The 19,178-nt window shown below is 39.5% G+C and overlaps 1 protein-coding gene across 1 annotated transcript in view; it reads right to left on the minus strand.

Moving 5' to 3' along the window:
* Positions 1-637: 637 nt before the first annotated feature.
* LOC111595891 overlaps positions 638-19,178 on the minus strand; it is a 58,454-nt gene continuing 39,913 nt past the window's right edge. The window contains exons 3-7 of the mRNA XM_023309830.2: positions 12,378-12,520; positions 11,177-11,268; positions 10,843-10,953; positions 1,722-1,991; positions 638-1,660 (exon numbers count right to left, since the gene is read on the minus strand). Of these exons, the coding sequence (XP_023165598.1) occupies positions 1,283-1,660; positions 1,722-1,991; positions 10,843-10,953; positions 11,177-11,268; positions 12,378-12,507 (981 nt within the window). The 5' untranslated portion in view covers positions 12,508-12,520 and the 3' untranslated portion in view covers positions 638-1,282. The remainder of the gene's footprint in view (positions 1,661-1,721; positions 1,992-10,842; positions 10,954-11,176; positions 11,269-12,377; positions 12,521-19,178) is intronic.

The following is a 19,178-nucleotide window of genomic DNA, read 5'->3' on the forward strand; positions in this document are numbered from 1 at the left end:
CTGCTTTTCATTTTTACTCGACTAACATTTAAATTACTATATTTTGTTTAGTTTTATAATTATTCTAATCAAGTTTTATATAAATATATTTAAGTGTAGCGTAAACTAGACTTCATCTTCTGCAGCTAACAAAAACACTTCACAACAAACACGAAAAGCCAAAAATATTAAAATAACAATTAAATAATGTAAAACATAAAAAGCCCGCAAATTAACCACAATGCGAAAATTCAATTAAAATATCTTTACTTACATCCACATTATGCTTTGGGATTGCCATATAGCTATTATTTTATTATTATTATGTTATAATGAGGCTCCCATTCGAACATTAATTAATATTTGTTGACATTAGTTTTTTATTTAACATCCCAGTCAATCCAATATGTAGCTGTGTATTGTTGTTGGGCTGAGCTTGTTTATGTTTTTTACTTTCCAATGCTTTTGTTGGTTTTAAATTTTTACAAATTATATTTACAGAGCTTACGTATCTAGGCTGCGTTTGTTGGAGGGTAGGGTGTACTTAATGTTAAATTATTTTTGACTTATGTTATTAATTGTTTTTGTGTTACGTTTTTTCTTCGTTATTTTAAATGTAAATTAGTTTGCAAACGTGTGTTTTTTTGCAAATTCATGGATTTGCTTATTTTAGTTTATTGATTTTTATATTTATGTTTGTTTTATCTCTCTGCAAATTGCTCACAGCACGCCCACAACATGCCATCAAGTATATTTATTTCTTTTTTTCTTGTATTTTATTAATTTTTTAACATATTTTCGTAGCTGTTCTCTGATTTGTTATGTATGTGTATGTAATTAACCGCGGGCATTTTGTAATCTCTTGTTTTTAGCTCAGATTTGATTATTTTCAATAGTCACTTTAAGATGAGTGGACCTTGGTCATAATCATCATAATTATCATATTTCTGCTGCGGCAGCATGAAATATATTCATTTTAATCGCATGAGCACGGTGTTCGTTTTTAAACTTACAACAGAAACTAAAAGGGTTATGCACAAGGACATGCAGCGCCGCGTTCACAACGCGAGCCCTTTAACGTTTTGAAAACATTTCCTTTCTATTTTTTCAGTTTTTTTTTTATTTTTTTTTTTTGCTTTTTTATAATTTTGCAGTACTTTTGCGTACATTGTTTGCATTTGTTATTTTTTAATTACACTTCATGGCCCGCTTGTTCAAAGCCTGTGCCTGTTGTTGTTTCTGCTGCTGCTATTATTGTGTCTGTTCGACCATTTGCTTATATGGTATTTTCATTGTGTTCCGGTCACAGCTGAGCCGCAAACATAGTCGCCACGGCAAGAGTCAACACGCCAATAGCACTGCAGCTGCACTGTGCAGCGCCAGTTAGTGCTGAATTGTCCGGATCGCCATTGACGTAGCGCTTGGAGCCCTCAAGGCCCAGCAGATTTGGGGAAATGGTCGTCGGTGGCGCCATGCTGAGTCCAATGCGTAGCTGAACGTTCTTGTGGAACACATGCAGTATGGAGACTTCACAGAGAAGCAGTATGCTGGTCTGGTACTTGGGCATCGCCTGGAAAAAGCCTTGCAGCACCTGGCTATGTGGATAGATTTCTAAAGAGGAGTATGTGGTCGAGCCCTCGAATGCATCCTGCGTTATGCGCTGCAGCGGCGTTTTATATACCTGCGACACAGCATGAACTGATCAACACCTGGCGATAAGAAATTTATAAGCCGATACCCACCTTGCGTCCGTTGATGTACCAAGTGATGTTCGCCGGCGGGTAAGAAGGTCCCACTGTGCACACGGCTTTGAAGTTGTCATTGACGCCAATCATCTTCTTGTCCACCTGCATCGCCGGATCGTCTTTGGGCAGCTCAATTACCTGCATATGCGCTGTGCGTATTTCCGTATGAAAGAGGGGTGCATCCTCCGACACCTCGCACTGATAGCTTCCAGTCAGATCCCGTGTGACTCCTTTCAATGTGACCGACGTTGCATCCGAGTTGGTTAGCTGCAACGAAAGTCTCCATTATATTTAAATATTCAATTGCAACTTTTGCATAACGCTTGCATTTCTTGATAAAATTGGATTAAAGGGAAAAATTTCGTTCAAAAGCCAGTAATTGGCGCCATGTGGGTTGGCCATTTTGTTTATTAGACTAATTGCTTGCAGGTTTACTGATACAAAAATAAACCGAAAACTCGTATTGATTTGTCCTTTGTTAGCAAAAGTTGAACTTGCTGCTTAGAATGTGTAATCTACTTGATTGGAGCATTTAAATGTCAATGAAGTTTAATTGCTATCAATTTGTGAAATAGTTAACTTTTATCCCAGATCCAGCTCAAATCAATCAAATTTCTTGTGAATTGACTGATTGGATTCAATTATAAATTCAAAAGTTTAAAAGCCACGAAAGCATTAATACACTTGCCCCATCTATTCGTATTGCATCTGTAATTAGTCAGAGCTACTAAGAGATTGAAAGTGGGAGAAAGAAAGATAGAGGGAGAGAAATAGCGATAGTAAGAGAGTATATACAATATTCGTTAGGTTTTCGGAATATGGCTAGCAAATTGCTAATTTGTACTGATAATTGGCAGCAACCACGGGACCATTTGGCTCAACTCAATGTGCGCTGGGTTGCTGTGTAAAATCCACTTCAGAGCAACAAACAGCAACAGCAATAGCAGCCGCGATTAACATGTGTGTTGTTCGCTATGTTGCAGATTTGAGGAGCTTGCATGTAAGTGGAGAAACCCCTTTCAGGTTTTGCATATGTCCCCCAATGCTGCCGATGTTTTTTGTTCATTTGCATCTATACTAATCCTCTGTGTAGCCAGCCTGCGCTGTTATTGGCACTTTTAGTTGCCAGCTCCGGAGCCTGACTCAGTTCGATATTGTGCTGCTGCCCCGGGCGCCCACAATTTTTTACGATTGTTTCAACACTTTAGCGCATTGCTAGCTTTTTATTTAGTTGTCGTTTCCGTTGCTATTGCCATCGCTTTTACTATATGGTCACGTGCTGTTATCCTTTTTTGTTGTCTCCTTTATTCCCTGAAGCTATTGGAAATAGTAAGAATAGGTATGCTGGCTGTAAGCCTATGCTCCGATCCTACATATATATATATATATATATATATATATATATATATATATTTATTTATATATATTAATATATATACATTTATTTTTTGTAAACATATTTAAAACATCAATCAAGGATTCATCCTCTGTTTATTTAATCCCGAAAATGATAAGTTTTTAAATATCCAAATTTCGTGTTTTTACTCAGTTTCTAAATACTGTGAATCAAATACTTTCAATAATTGTAAAAAGAGCGAGCCATATACTCTCAATAATAAATTTCATTTTTCATATCGTTTAGCTAAGTGAAGAAGTCAGGCAAACCCAATTCGTTTCGTTAGTTCATTCATATATTGTCATCGAAAAATCTAGGACCACTGCTACACGACACCATTGCCATCGAGCCAAGAGCTCTGCTGGTTAGTTGCTCGCGGCTTCTATTCGCCATATTGGAATTGGCTGAATGCTGCTGGCTCTCGGTGCTTGTCGCTCGGCTCTTGGTACTGGGCACTAGGTTCTGGTTAATGGGTGCTGCAGGGCTTTCCCTTGTGGTCTGCGGTTTTAGTGGCTTTTCGATTTGTCGACGTTGATCTCGTTACGCAATCGTAAAATGAAAACAAATGTGAAACGTATTGATAAGGTTTCTATATGTTTCAGTGCATGTGTATTCCTTTTTGAGGCGCATGTTTGAGTGTGTTTGTGTGTGTGTTTGTGGATTACAGATGTGTGCACGCATACGCATATCTATTTGCTGGCTTACGCGCTACTATGTGTGAGCTATGAATAAATGTGCGATATGCCACAGAATGTAGCTTAGTAATGGCCACAGTTGGCATCCGGGCATACAAGTTATGAGTGCAACAATTTAGTTCATCTGCACAGTTGGATAGCTGCAGTCGAAGTTGCAGAGGGTCACGAATGCCTGTTGCACAGCTGCATGGCTAGTGATTACAATGTTCAACGTGAACAGGATTAGCCGCTTTGAATAATTATACATTATTCATGGCGTTATCTGTTGGCATAGTATAAAATGCAAACAACATGAAACAATTATATAACTCCATGAAAAATGCTTGCCTTTCATTTCAGTTACTCTATGTGAATTACAAAGTGTTTGTGGCTTATCATTCCGACTATATATATATATATATACATATATATATATATATATATATATAAGTTATTTCAATTTACTACGTTTACGACTGTTTGACTCTCGCAAAGCATTAAATGATGTTAATTATGTTATCAAATATATATATATATATATATATATATATATATATATATATATATATATATATATATATATGTAAATATATGTATGTATATTTATATATTTATATATGAGCAAAATAAATATTTAAATATTGTCTTTCTATCTTTACTTTTTATTTATTTAACTGTTTTTCGTTGATGTCATCCCCGTTGTTGTTCTCTGCGGTTAGCAGGAATGATGGTTCCCTTGCGTTGTTATCATATTTATTTAATTGCACGCGACTTTGTTGCTGTTGTTGTTGTTGTTGTGCTTCATGGCTGGCGGAAACGGAAGTGGCACTGCCAGGAAGCGCGCCAACAAACACAAATGTCTGCTATTTTGAAGAATTATATACCCAGTCGAATCACACACACACATTTACCATTTAGTTACTCATACGAAAATGTTGCGACATTTTCAGCTGGTTCGCCTGTCCGTAGGCTAGAAAATTGAGTCTCAACTTAGCTCAACTCGACTCGGCGCAACTAAACTCAACTCAACTCAACTGAAGTTGCTTTTGTCGTGTTAAAAAGGTTTTGTTGTTACCTTTTTTTCCAGCTTCATTTTTTGTTGGCTTTTAATTTATATTTATATTTTATATTGCCTTAGTTGTCGCAGCTGCAACTGTGTTGCATAAAAAATTATGTTACTAAAGCACAATTTAACATGACATGCACAGGAGTGTGTGCGCATGTGTGCGTGTGTGTATGTATGTAAGCCAGTGTGAGAGTAAAGTATTGTTTCAATAATTCTGGCTTTATGAAATAATAACTTTACTGCAAAACCGCTTCGCCGGCTGAGCAGCCAACGTCGAGTTGTAAGAATACAATGCATTGCAATGCCCCCGCTGCTATGTCCTCCTGGCCATCTAGCCCTCAGCTTGTGTGTGTGTGGGCCACACTTTTGCAGCTGCAGCCGCGCTTCTCATTGCTTTTGTTGGCCCCTTGCTGAGTTTCCGCTGTTTGTTGTGAAGCAATTTTAATTTTTGCCAACTCTGTCGCATGCCCACACACACACATATATTCATATACATGCATACACCCATACATAGACAATTTGTATGTGTGGCTCAGCTGCAGCCTGGTTTGCATGCAACACTTTATGAATTATTGCTGTATCAACTCAAGTCGCGGTAGTCAGCCAGCCACACACTCTGCACACACACACACACACACACACATACATACATACACACACACATGGGCACATATTATGTCATTCCGAATTTCCGTTGCCTCCAGCTTTGTTGGAAACTAACGGCGCTAGCGTTGGCGGCTCGTTCCCGCTTCCATTCAACCTCTCCCACTCCCGCTTCATTTCCCAACCTCTTCCCGTTCGTGCTTACAGTTGCCCGTTGGCATTTCAGAAGTTCGACTGCCTAACACGCTGAGCGCAGTACGCAGTGCGCCAGCCAAAACCGACCACAAATTTAGTGAATGAGATGTTTCCGGTGCGGTTGTTCTTCTTCTATTTGTTGCGGTTGTTGTTGCCATTTGTTGTTGATTTTGTTGCTGTTGTTGTAGTCGCTGATGTAAACAATTTTTGGTGTTTGGAAAATGCATTGCTTTTTATTGTGCTCATTGTTGAGGACGGAGGCGCACGCCATGTGAATGCGGTGCCAATGTCACATGGATGGACCCACCAGCTAGTTACCAGCATATATAACTATACAAACACGTATAAATATAGCCACGGTCTGTGCTTGTCTTGAGTACGTTTTGCATTTCGCAATAGCCATTTTTATTTATTATGTGTATTTGTGGTCATTTGTCAAACATTTTGGCCAAGGCCACCAGTCACTGCAACAAATTTATCTGCAACATAAAGAATGTCCCATACAACTCGCATCTTTTATCATAGCTCGCTAGCTAAGAGTCTTCATTTAATAAAGCGCACTTAGCACTAACAACTGGCTAGTCAAATGGCAACAAAATCTTAAAATATTACAGAGTTTCAAATATAAGGTATTATACAATATATATTTTATTAGTATTCAGAAATTCCAATATGAATTTTGTTTGAAAACAAATGAAAACTTTAGCAACTAAAGTTGCACATATGATTTTGGTTGTGTTTACTGAATGGCGACTCTCTCAGTAATGAAAATTCATACGCAAACCAAAAAAAATAAATTTAAATGAATCAAATGGATTTATAGCTTTACCTGAATTGCGTAATTATTATTTATATTTATATAGGTTACTTAATGTTTCGGAAGAGCTCAACAGTTAGTTTTAGTGAAGCGCTTAAGCTTTCTGTGTGTTTAGCATATTAAAATTGTATATTTAATTGCTTTGCACTTAGCCAAAGTTTAATTTTTCAAAGAGATTGAGATTTTATTTAATGTTTTCCTGATTATATTTTGTAAATAGAGTTTTTATAATTCTAGATGCATTTTGCAAGTTTCCTTTAACAAAACATTTTCAAATTTTCCATCTTCAATTAATTTGCAATTCTGACGATGCTTTTTCTAGCATGATGAAAAATCATAATTAGAAACATATATCACACCCCATGCAGTGCTCAATTAAACTTTCGCGACTTACAAGGCCAACTACAACTACAATGGCCGTTGCCACTCCACTCGGTGGGCATCTAATTAACAACAGCCAGAGCTGTATGGCTGCCCATGAGGATACAGTGACAGAGGCGGGACGGAGACGTAGCCTGAGCCAGAAGCAAGTCAAAGGGATCCTGAAGCAGCAGGGGGTCGGGTCTGGTCTGGTCCTGCCAGGCGCAAAGTTTTTGGCCGCTTCTGTTGCCGACTGGGTGTTCTGGTTGGCAAGCGCCAAGCGCCAAGTGGCTACTGGCGAGTGCATTAATTTTAAGGGCACATTGCTGTGCATAAATGCGCGGCGGAGGCGTGTCGGGTTATTAACAATGTTAAAAGCAAACGCTAGCAATAACAACAATGTCTGTGCAGTAGCGAGCTGCTCGGTGTGTGACTGCCGCTGCCATTACCGCAAACTTAATGCGGAATAATTCCTTCCGTGTTGACAGTGAGCAAAAACTTTTCAGGCACACATTTTTGGCAGACCGACGACCATCCAGCGATGCGCGACGACAAGGAAGAGAGCGAGGACGAAGCCCAGGCTCTTGCACAGGCCGGTTGGTGGCGCGGTTTGGATTTTTTATTGTTGCGGACAATGAATAAGCCACAAAAGTTTTGAGCACTTGGCATATCCTATTCCTGCAACTGGCCCCCCTTCTTTACCAGGGCTCAGCTGGTGGCCCTGGTAATTGTGGCTTTTAATTGAAGATTGTCAACGTGCCCGACGCTGTCTCTAAATTAAAAATTTAATTACATTTAACATGATGATTATTATTTCCCCTTTTGTATAGTCGCAGAGCTGCTAACATCGTTGTTGTTTTTATCGCGACTGACATGTGACGAGTGACGTATGCGGCTGAGCATGCGGGTGGTCTATTGCAAGGTATATTTCTATGTTGAATGACTTTTCAAGTTTCGCGACGCGTCACAGAGGGGGTGCCTTGCAGCTAACCCCATGCCCTGCTCCTGATCTGCATACATTTACATTCCAATAACGCTCAAGTGGACGACAGGAGTGCACTTGGTCGAACGGTGTGTCGGGCGGCCGGTCGGTCGGTCGGCTAGCCATGTGGCATGCATATCCAAAGAAACACCCACCGCCACGCTCACGCCCACAAGTGTATGGCATGTCAGTCCCAGCTGCAGCTGCAGTAGCTGAAGCAGCTGCAATTGAAGTGCTGTCCTGAGGGTCTGAATGTACGCCCATCTTTTTATGTGGTTCACAAGCCAACACACATACACACACATATCGCACACACTCACTAATATTTATGCATGTGCATAATCATAATAGGCGCGGCCTGAACTTTTCTCATTAAGCGTGTTTAGCTGCTTGAAATGATTTAGGAAAAGTAAAACAAGTCAAGCTATAATGTTTTAATCTCAATTATGGTACTTGCCATCATTTCGTCTGTAGCTCTCTACTCTACTCATCTCGCCTTGTCTTAGCCAACAGCATTCGTAACCCCACACAGCAAATGTGGGTTTTGCGTGTGTTTGGTGTTTGCCTTGGCATAACTTAAAAATTCCATTTCAATTTGCATTTGTGGCTCTAGATGGCCTTTGAATTTCGCCTTCGTTAGCAGCAATGGCCTCAGCATCAGCATCAGTCAGAGCCACAGCGACAGCCGCAGCAGCAGCTATCAATGTAAATTAGAAAACGTGACGCTTCATTTCGATTCGTTGCCTTGGGATGTGGAATATTTTCTTTCTCTGCTGTGTGTTTATTTTTTGTTTTTCAACTTACTCTCAAAAGCTGCCTTTCATTATGACCGACATCTGCTGCTGCAAAGCTGCGAATAGCCTTCAAACTTAATTGCAAAGCAGGCCCGTTTGCTAAATCAGTTGCATTAACCAATGGCCACGCCACCCATCGCTGAAGCATCTGGGTGCCTTTTGCGGTTCATAACTCATTGCACTCAAGTAGTTTGCTTGTGTTAACACACAGAAAGAGAGAGAGAGAGAGAGACGGGCGAATTTGCATGAATAAAATTTAGTTTTGTACTTAATGCCACTTGTACTGTGGGCACCCTGAGTAGGCAACACAATTTGTGAATTGATTCCAATGCCAATGTAGGAGGGCTTTTGAATAGTTTCCAATCCACTGACTAAATAAGCCACGCTATAAAAAGTATTGAGCAAAATAATCAACATTCCGAGCCCTCGATTTTAGTTATAGACAACTGTAATCGAAATATTTAATTAGTGCGAAAATGCTTTTGAATGCCAATTAGTGGCAAATTAACATTTCAACAAGAGAGCTCGTACTCATCGAACTTTTTCTTTCTCCTCTTTTTTACAGTTTTCTACTTTGCCTCCTTTTTGCACTCCCAGCTACTACATAGAGTGCAAATTAAAGACACAATCAGGACAAATTAATCAAGTCCGATTGCCACTACAGCTGATTGATGTGGCCTGCCTCCTCCTTTTTGGTGCTCAAAGCCAGACGGGAATATTTATATAAGTTATATATATGTACATCAATTTGTGTGTGTTTATGTATAGAGAGGAGGGGAGGAAACAGCAGTAAGAGATAGGATATGATGGTTGGAATGCAAATTATTTTTTATACGCAAATTTTGTTTTGTTTCGTTATGGAATATGTAAGCTAAAGCAAACAATGCTTCATCTATCGCCCTTCTCTCAATTCGATAATTTATTAGTTTGGAAATTTTATATAAATTAAGGTTTCGTATACAAAATTTATTGTTCACAAATTTTATTTTTTTTTTACTATGATACGACAATCGGCTTGTTTTTCAAGCAAGCACAACATATCGGATGGTGCTCTGGCGCATGTATTTTCTAGAAAATTACTATAAATACTGTAAGCCTATATAATAATTGGGTTATAGAGGAGGAATTAAACGGGTCGAACTAAGTCAAGCATTTCTCTTTTAATTTAGCTTCCATCCTGTTCAACTTGAGCTGAACAAAAGCGTTCTTTAGAAAATTTTGTTTTTTGTTTTGGAAGCATTTTAAATGCTGTCCGAAATTTTTTGTCGCTTTGCACTCGACGAAGAATTTATTACGTACTTTGCGGCTGTTGTTTTTATTAATGAGCGCAGCACAGCGCCACCGCCATCAGATGCAGACTCCTGCTCTGCTGATATGACCGATGACGACTTACCCTATTTAACAATTATACATACATACATACATACGTTAAACATGTTTCTTCACACAAACATTAATTCAAGCTTATGTCATATAAGCTATTGTATTTTTCGGAAAATTGCATAAGGAATCAATATACCTTTTCAGAGCTTAAGCTGCAGGGTATAAATACAAACATGAATGCGAAACGTATTCAGCGCGAGGTGGCACTGCTTTAGTTGCTTCTATTCGCACCATAAACTATTTTGCACATTGCGCAATATTTCAGTTAGTTGTATTCGCACTTTTCAAATTGTGCAGGACACACACATATATATACACAAGCAAACACTGAAACGCACAAACAGAAGCGCGACACAGCAAAATAAATTTTAAATAAAAACTGCATAACTGCCAGTTAGTATGGTCAAAAGAGGGAGAAAGAAAGAGACAAAGAGATAGGAGAGGCAGAGAGAGAGTGGCTGTGTGTGAGACAGAGCGAGTGAGAGGAAATCAAAAAAAAAAAAGAGACAGCTTGGCTGCTGGATGTTGTTATTGGTATCGTTGTTGCCACGGGCTGCATTTGGCGCCCAGTCGCCATTGTCCACATTTATATAAATATTTACACAACATTTGAATGTTTTCGCATTTCCATTTGTTAAAATGCAAGCTTTGCTAGAACAAACGAGACACATGCACAGCTCCTACAGCTAGAAATTTTGTCTGATTCGTTTGCTTAATTGACAATTGCTAAAAAAGAGGATAAAATACGAACAGCAGCAGCAATAAATTGAATAACAATTGCTGTATTGTCTTATCGCCTATATAGTGGATTAGCTCCCTGTCGGGATCGGATATTTAGTTTCACTTACATCAACATTAATGCCAGCAACGGGAAAGACAAACGTGGGCGTCGCCTCGCGTGGCACATAGCGATAGAACTCTTCCTGGCCGAAGTACCAGCGCACTGAGTAGAGCGCCGCCTGCAAAAAAGAAACAACATTAATGAAAAGTGGATAGCAGCAACTAACAGTTGAAGAAGAATATATACGCGACAAGAACATGAGCCAGAGCGAGGACTATAAGTACGAAGACAATGTGCGACAAATTATAATAATTAAACAGGCAATCGTCGTTGCGACTGCTGTGCCTGTGCTCACTATAATAGCAATTGTCAATCAGGTTCCCCCTAGAAGTCTCACTTACCTTTTCCAAATCATATTGGCAAGACAATGTCGCTGCGTTGCCCATGATGACTGCTTCCGGCACAAATATCTTCAGATCCTTCAGTCCATGAACTATGTAAGAAAGAGAGATATACAGAATGTTCAATTGGGAGATGTAATCAGCTTATATGGCATTCCTACTGTCATTGTGATACATTTAAGTGTTGAAGCGCAACGCATTCAGTAGCTTACGGCCAGTAGGAGTCCATGGCCTTTTCTGTAAATTTGATTATGTCACGTTGTAAAAACTTAATTACGTACTTTCAAGGATCGGATGTGTGTGCTGCTGAAATTGTGGGTGTCTGCAGCCGGACTCGCTTATATGTTAATTTATGACAATACATCGAGAACGGCCGTTTGGCTCGATTTTAATATAATTTATTTTCTTTTTATTTTCATTTATTTTCGCGTTTTGCTTTAATTGAAAAATGTGGCACAGACACCGTTAAATACTTAACAGTGCACAGACGTGAATCACGTGGCGTATGAGTAATGTTGCCTAATATAATCAACGGGTTAGCATTAATATACTTAGCTCAAACATATCGTTATTTCAAGAATAAAATATTTTGAAAACAACAATGTTTGCATTTCGAAGCTGGAATTTAATTGGCAACCAGTAAACGGATCAAATGTTACATGAATAGTACATTAAAGCAACAGTTTTTCCTCAAGTAATTATAAATCAATGATGATAATAATGAGCATCTTTCTTTGACTGCATCCAACTTATTGAAAATTATATAACATCTGGAAAGAAGCTAAATCTATTATCATCACATGTGAAGCTAATTGGATTATTGGTTGGTTGCTTGTGTCATATAGTGTCCTAATTATGGCAACTTTAATTGAACAATATTTATGTTCATTCACGTGGGTTGAAGTGCAGTTTAACTGAAAGGATATTGCATAATATTTAATAAATTGACTGCTTAACGAGATTGCGTATAGTTGCATGTGGAAGCAGTGAGTATGCGTATGTGAGTGTGTGAGAGAAATCCATAATATTAACAGTCGTTCGTTAAATTAAATTATCAACCTTAACCACATTTGTGCACGCAGTTGGCATAATAATGTTGAATGGAAAACGCTGGCAGACAGATAAATATATACAAATGCCGCTTAACCCGTTTACGCTCATATGCTATATAAGCCGCACTTACTTATGTAAGCATACTTACCGCTCAGTAATAAATCGGAGATTATAATGCAGCTCAGAAACAGCATATTGAAAATGGCATGCAAAGCGGGCAAACCCCGCTTCGGTCTGAGCATTCTAGATCTTCCTCCTACTCTTACGTGGCCGTTCATTTTTAAAGTTGTTCTGAAAAGAGTTGGGGAGTAAAAGAGCATGTTTGAGTAAATTTGCAAGTAGGATATAATCATATTTGAATTGCTACCCTCGCACTCATTGATAACTGGCCGTGTTGCTTGTTAAAGTTGCAACAGCGTATAAATTGTAGCTGCCTCTGGTGCAGTAGTCCTGCAGTATAACGCCGATCCTTTATCGACTTGACAACTTTGTGGGGAATTTAAATGACACGCGTGCACAAGTTTCAGCAGCGTCGACGTGCCTAAAACTTAAAAGCAAGCCAAAAACCTTTAACCGTGCAACCCAAACTCACATAGACAATATGCATGTGCTGCATATGCAGCGTGCACCAATCGGGCAGCTCGATATACCATGTGATTGACGACGAGCAGCGAACAGTCGCTGACATTTGAAATAGATTGAAAGTGAGTATGTGTGCTGTATGCTGTGTACTTACTTATATGCTTTCACTCTGAGTGTGCATGCGATTGGCAGGCGAATCGACAGACTGATGGACATGCAGACATATGCTCAGAAAGCTGACCACAGCATTGAAAACAATTGTCAGCTGCTGGGTGCAGTTGGAGCTTTGTTGATGACTTGGTTTTCTTTCTGTTTGTGGCTTTGAAGCTCTTGTTGCTGGTGTTTTCTTGTATCAATTAGACCGCAATAGCAGCAAAGAGAGCAACAAGAATTTCAGCTACTGTGTTATGCTAGCGTAGCCACAAAAACAATAGCTAATGGTCAAAAGTTACAATTATGGCAAATCGCCAAGGAACAAAAATTGATAATAACGTTAAGGCATTAACTCAGGGCGAGTAAAGCACTTAAGCATGGCTCCAGGGCTTTTAGTTATTTAGCTCTATAGCAATTTAAGTAAGCTACACATAAACATTAAGCTCTGCAGCAGCTTAAAAACCATTTGAAAAAAAACCAAATTCTCTGATACACATAGAGTTTTGCGTAAAGTGTCATTAGACTGGAATCGGGTCGAGTCGTTCACCAACTAACTCTGCAATCACTTTGTGCTTTTAAGCGAATGACTTCAAGTTATTTTCGCTTTGCCGCAAAAATACACAAACAGGATACAACAATGATGCCGTTTACCCAACTAGCTCAACTGTGAGCTGTGCATCTCGCAGACCCTTCGCCTCGTCTTTAGACCGGGCATCCAAGAATCCTTTCAGAAAATTTCGGTCTCAACCATATCGTTTTGCAAATTGTCCAGCAGATTGAGTTGCGTGTCCTTCGATTTGTTTGCCGTCGTGCTCGTGTGTTTGTCGGCTCTCATGTGAGCATTTAAATTAAATTTAAATATTATTGTTGGCAAGTCGATTAAGTCCGGGTCATCATTTCAACTTTAATGTCTTTGTTTTATGGCAATGAGTTCCTGGCACGCCGCTCTATGCATAGTCGGACCTTGGGAGTCAGTCTCCGTTTTTGATGGACCACTACAGATGAAAATTCCGTGTGGTTGCCATGACCGTGACCTCATCCTACTCAACTAACATTTTGTATGGAAGCCTGATTGCTATTGTTGGCTGATTCTGCTGTTCCTGCTGCTGCCATTGTTATTGCGCAGGCCATGGGAATTTCCAAAATTTCCATTACGCATAAATTGTATAGCAACAAATTCTCAATTATTTCATCATGATTTTAATTAAAATGTTCGATCACAACATAAACTTCGCCATTGCAATTTGATGGCCAGCCGAGTAAAGCGCCCTCGAGCCCTTTATATAAGCTATAACTCTGTGAACCATTTAATGGCTGTGTTCATTTTGGGCTAAGGAATTTGCTCATATCATTTAAAATTAATTGAAAATATTTGTTTTACATATTTCTGAAATTTAAGTCAATAGAAATTCTTTGCCATCAACGGCAAGTTATTTCTAAATGTATTTAAAAGAGACTTATTCAATCAAATTTTAATATTATATAAATTTTCTTTATTGGCTATTATTTGCAAATTATATCTATGAGTACAAGTTCTTCCAATAGACTCAGCGTACAATGTATGTCAGCAGTCCAACGAATATTTAGATGCTACTCAACAAATACCTATATAATTGATGTTATATATTTGTTGTCTGTGCTATGTGATCAATTCTAATATGCGTCAAACTTTATTATTCTTTTCCTTAATTTTATGGATACGGGACATAAAAAAACGTTTCAACACTTAATATTGCAATAAATCTTGATTTTATTCCATTTAAATATCATTTTCTGCACACACTCACTCAGCCGAAACGAATTCTGATGGGAAAATGTTGGAGGTATAATTAAAAAGTTACAGCTTAGCCCAATAAAAGCTACGCGCTTGTTGTGTGTGTGAGCTTAACTTTTTTAAAGTGCAATAAAACAGTTGATTATGGCGTCATTAACGGAAATCTAAGCACGCTAGCGAAATACCCTGAAAAAATAATCAAATTAATTTTTTATGTAGAAAGTTTGCATTTCTCTCCAATAAGCGCGAACTCATCATAAACGCTTAGTGGAAGCAGCGTGAAGCTTAACGGTAGAATTGCCGATGCTACGGATGTGCCCGAGGGGCGGGCAGCAAGAGGGCGTCGCCTACTTTTGGATATTCAAATTCGAAATTCAATTGAAAGTCAAATCAAAATAAGACAAACGAAATCCCGTGATTGACAACATTTCAGCAGATAATGAGCACTTTGCAACAAGGTCAAATGAGGAGACGAGATTGATAGAAAGAGAGTTTGAGATAAGTGAGATGAGAATGAGATACAACAGGATGTGTCAGCACTGCCATCAGCATATATATAATATTGTGTCTGTATCTACATGGACAGCTGCAAAGTCACTTGATGAAATTATTTTCTTTTGTGGCGTAGAATGACAAAGGTACAGATAAGGAGAGAGGCTGATAAAAAGAGAGGGGGAGCGAGAAACAGAAAGAGAAAGAGACAACTAGTGTCAATTCACAGATGGCACTGGCGGAGTAAAGTCCACATTGACCGGTGTCCATGACGGAAGCCATGACGTGCAACAATGCTGACCCAGCAGAGATGCTGCAGTAGTTTCCCTTTGCCCTCGGTTGCGAACACTATTGATTTCAGTTCCAGTTTATTTAATGCCAATCTACGTTATTTGAGCCGGCCACGTAGCCAATTTGCAGATAGATATCGCCGGTATCAACAGAAATTGGCTTGCTTAGCCGCTTCAGGTGAACTTTAATAACAGCAACTTGATCCCCAGGCTCAGCTCCACTTAAAGTGTTCAGACAAGCGTGGCTTGGGTGGTAGGCGGGTCATCATTCACTCACATATATGATTCATTTGTTAATCGCCAGCTGTCGGATGAGCGCACACATCTACACGAAAACAATCATCGCAAGTTAAGAGAAATCGTTGTTATCATCTACACATATCTATGTATTTGTATATACATATTGAGATACATATATAGAAGGAAAATACTTATTTATATAAAGCGCTAAATACGCATTTGATTGATGCGACACTCGCTCAAGGGCCCCTCATTAGGTTTATTGCCCACTGTCTGCCACTCACACGATATCGCCAGCTATTCGTACAACAACTTCCAAGACTTTGAAGCTGGGTCTTTAATCAATCAATCAGTGTTTATGCTTTGCCTCAGCACAATGGCATGGATGGCATGGAATGAAGACTGCGCATAATGAACAAAGCGAAAAAGGAAACTTGGCGAAACAATTGCTTCTGCTACTGCGTTTGACGAATGTCCCCAGGCAAATTCCAATCCGAATACGGAATACTATAATCGGTTCCATGCCGCTGGTTAGCCAAGCACCAGGAGTGCTGCAAAACAAAGGCAACCAGCAGCAGCCGCCGAAAATTCTTCGTCTATGTTTGCTTTGTGCGGCGTTGGCGTTTTTACAACTTCCGTTTCTGGGACAGAGTTCATCACACGGCAAAGGCAAGATGCCTGATTGCCAATGAAGGATTAATGCGCCGGTTGCTCCTGTTGCTGATGCTGCTGGTGATTCAAAACGCTTTGATTGCAGCAGCGTGACGCTGCAGGCGACAGTCACCGGGCCCTGCGGAAGCATTGTGTAATGACACAAAGGATTGCAAATTGCCAAGGAACTTCCTGGGAGGACATTGATTTTGAATTCTTCTTTTTTTGTATTTGAAACTAGTGTCAGCTTTGAGTGCAGGTCATAACACTGCCGGTTGACTTGGTCAGCAAGCATGACCACAATCGGATCTCAAAATGTGGGATTATTTATGCATGACAGACTAATAAGTTATTTGTTATCCATCACAAATGTTAGAGCACCCCTCATTACCCACTGTTGCTTGTTCAATATTTAATCAACTGCTAAAGACGGCTTGCCATTTGCACTCGCGACTCACTCTCGTGTCGTCAAACTGTTGTCCTGAGTGCATGTGTGGCCGGAAGTGGTTCAAACTTGGTTTGCCTTAATGATTATCCATGTTGCTGGTATCTAATGTGCCGATGTGTATAGAGACCTGAAGTATCATTGTACAACTTATATGTAAGCCTCACCTTTATATATTCTCATATTGAGTTTAACGAAAGAGCTTAATGTGAACAGAAATCGCCTTAAAATTTGTCGCGCAGTGAGAGAAAGTGTATTATGGTAAATGATTGAGATAGTTAATGCAATGAATCGTGAAGTATAGAATGTTGCATACTCAAGTAGATAAAGAAAAATGCTGCTCATTGTATTGCAAACTTTCCCGAAAGTTATTATAACAGAAGAAGGGTAGAAAAAAGGGGCTCAAATGAGTTGACATTTTGAAAGCCAAAAAGTTTGCAAACCCTAGCAGAGATACGAACTGGGGGACAGTGAGACTAAGAGAAAGATAGACGAAAGACGAAAGAATGGGACGTAAGCCATTGAAGTTTGTATTAGTTAGTGGCTGGCACTGCCAAAGTCCAACGCCCACTGACCGCCACCCGCCGCCAGCCGTCCGCTGTCCGCACGGCTTGAGGCTTGGCTGAGGCAAACACGGAAAATGCATTTGCAACTCGAACTGTGAACCTCGAAACCGATAAATCACGCAGTGAAAAACGGGCATTAGTACGTTTTGAACAAAAGAAACTTAAAGGATTCAAGCTAGCAGTCCGCCGGACCAAAGGCAATGACGAAACCCAGACGACGCCGGGGAACTGTTTGCATTTGGCGCTGTCCACTGCTATTTATGAAAATAGTTTTTGGAGCAAGTTGCTCCCTCCTCCTGCTGTCATCTCCCTGCCTCCCCCTTTGCTCGTGTGCTTGTGTGTTTTGTGAAAGTTTTCTAACCACTGAAAAGTTGTGCAAATTGTGGCTGAACAATGGACGGTCGTATTGTGATTTCTCGGCTCTAATTTCACTGATTTAAGCTGTGTTGCTGGCGTGTGGCACGGCAAGCAAATCATTGCCTTTTTTTCAGATTATCAGTTGAAAACAAGTAAGAAAGCTCTAGTCGGGGTGCCCGACTAGGAGATACCCTGATCCCAGTCCTATGTGTTTTTTTTATTGTTAGTTAGTAAAAAAAAAACAACAAATAAAAAATGAGATTACGACACCAATATTCTAACCCAAATTGTTTACGCAACTCGGATCGCCTATACCAGCACCGCCACTGCACTGCTCACGCAAGAGATAGCAAATTTGAAGCTAAGTAGCAGCTGATAAAAACGCTTTCACATAATGGCCCTATTTCTAACTAAACTTAAATTTGAAGAATTTTGGGGAATTTAGAGCCGGTATCAAAACAATCAAAATTGCATAAAATATAAATAAAACTAAATGCAAAATTTGGATGCTCTAGCTGATAAGACGTCTGAGATATAATTTATTAACTGCATTTCAATCAAGTTTTTATTTTATAAAAATTAAATGCGAATAGTTATCGAATATTTGAAACAAACTCAATATGCGCGTGCTTTACACAGACCTACAAAATTTCAAGTCTCTAGCTTTAATAGATGAGATCCAAGCGTTCACACATACGGACAGACGGACGGACAGACGGCTTGTCGTCCTGAACAAGAATATATATACTTTATGGGGTCTGCCACGCCTCCTTCTGCCTGTTACATGCATTTGCACAAAACCATTATACTCTGATTTCCCATTTTCAATGGGATCAGGGTATAATGAAGTACCTAATTAAACGAGCATAACGAATGCTGCTCGAAGCAACCAGCATTAGGAAATTGCATACTTTTTTCATATTGCTTCAGTTGTTACGTCAAGTGCAGCTTAAATTAACATTCAAAACCTTGGAATTTCCGGCAATTTTCAAGCAAAGAACTTCCAGCCCGCGAAGCATTCAACCAGCCGAAAAAGTTGCAGTTATTTTTACGTCTGCGAGTATTTGTTTACATCGCCTGCAGGGCCGAAACTTTGTGCGTGTGTCGTGACTGGCTCAATTTAGTTTAGCTTAAATAATTAATTATTTGCCGTTGCCTGAGTTATGAAATGCGCAATTAGGCGTATTTAATATTTAATTAAGGGCTTACAGCAATCCAACAAAAACAGCAGCCCAACAGCAGCCAGAGGGGCAGCAAAATAAAGCGCGTGCCCTGGTGTGCACGCAAACACACAAGAGAATATGTTGCTGGGTAGATATGAGTGGGTGCGTCGATGCGAGGCGACTGGATTAAGTGGCAGCTTAAGTAAAAAAAGACCTGGAGCTGGCTGAAAAGGCAT

This window comes from Drosophila hydei, unplaced genomic scaffold (genome assembly GCF_003285905.1).
Source record: "Drosophila hydei strain 15085-1641.00,03,60 unplaced genomic scaffold, DhydRS2 tig00000063-arrow-pilon, whole genome shotgun sequence".
Lineage (NCBI taxonomy): Eukaryota > Metazoa > Arthropoda > Insecta > Diptera > Drosophilidae > Drosophila > Drosophila hydei.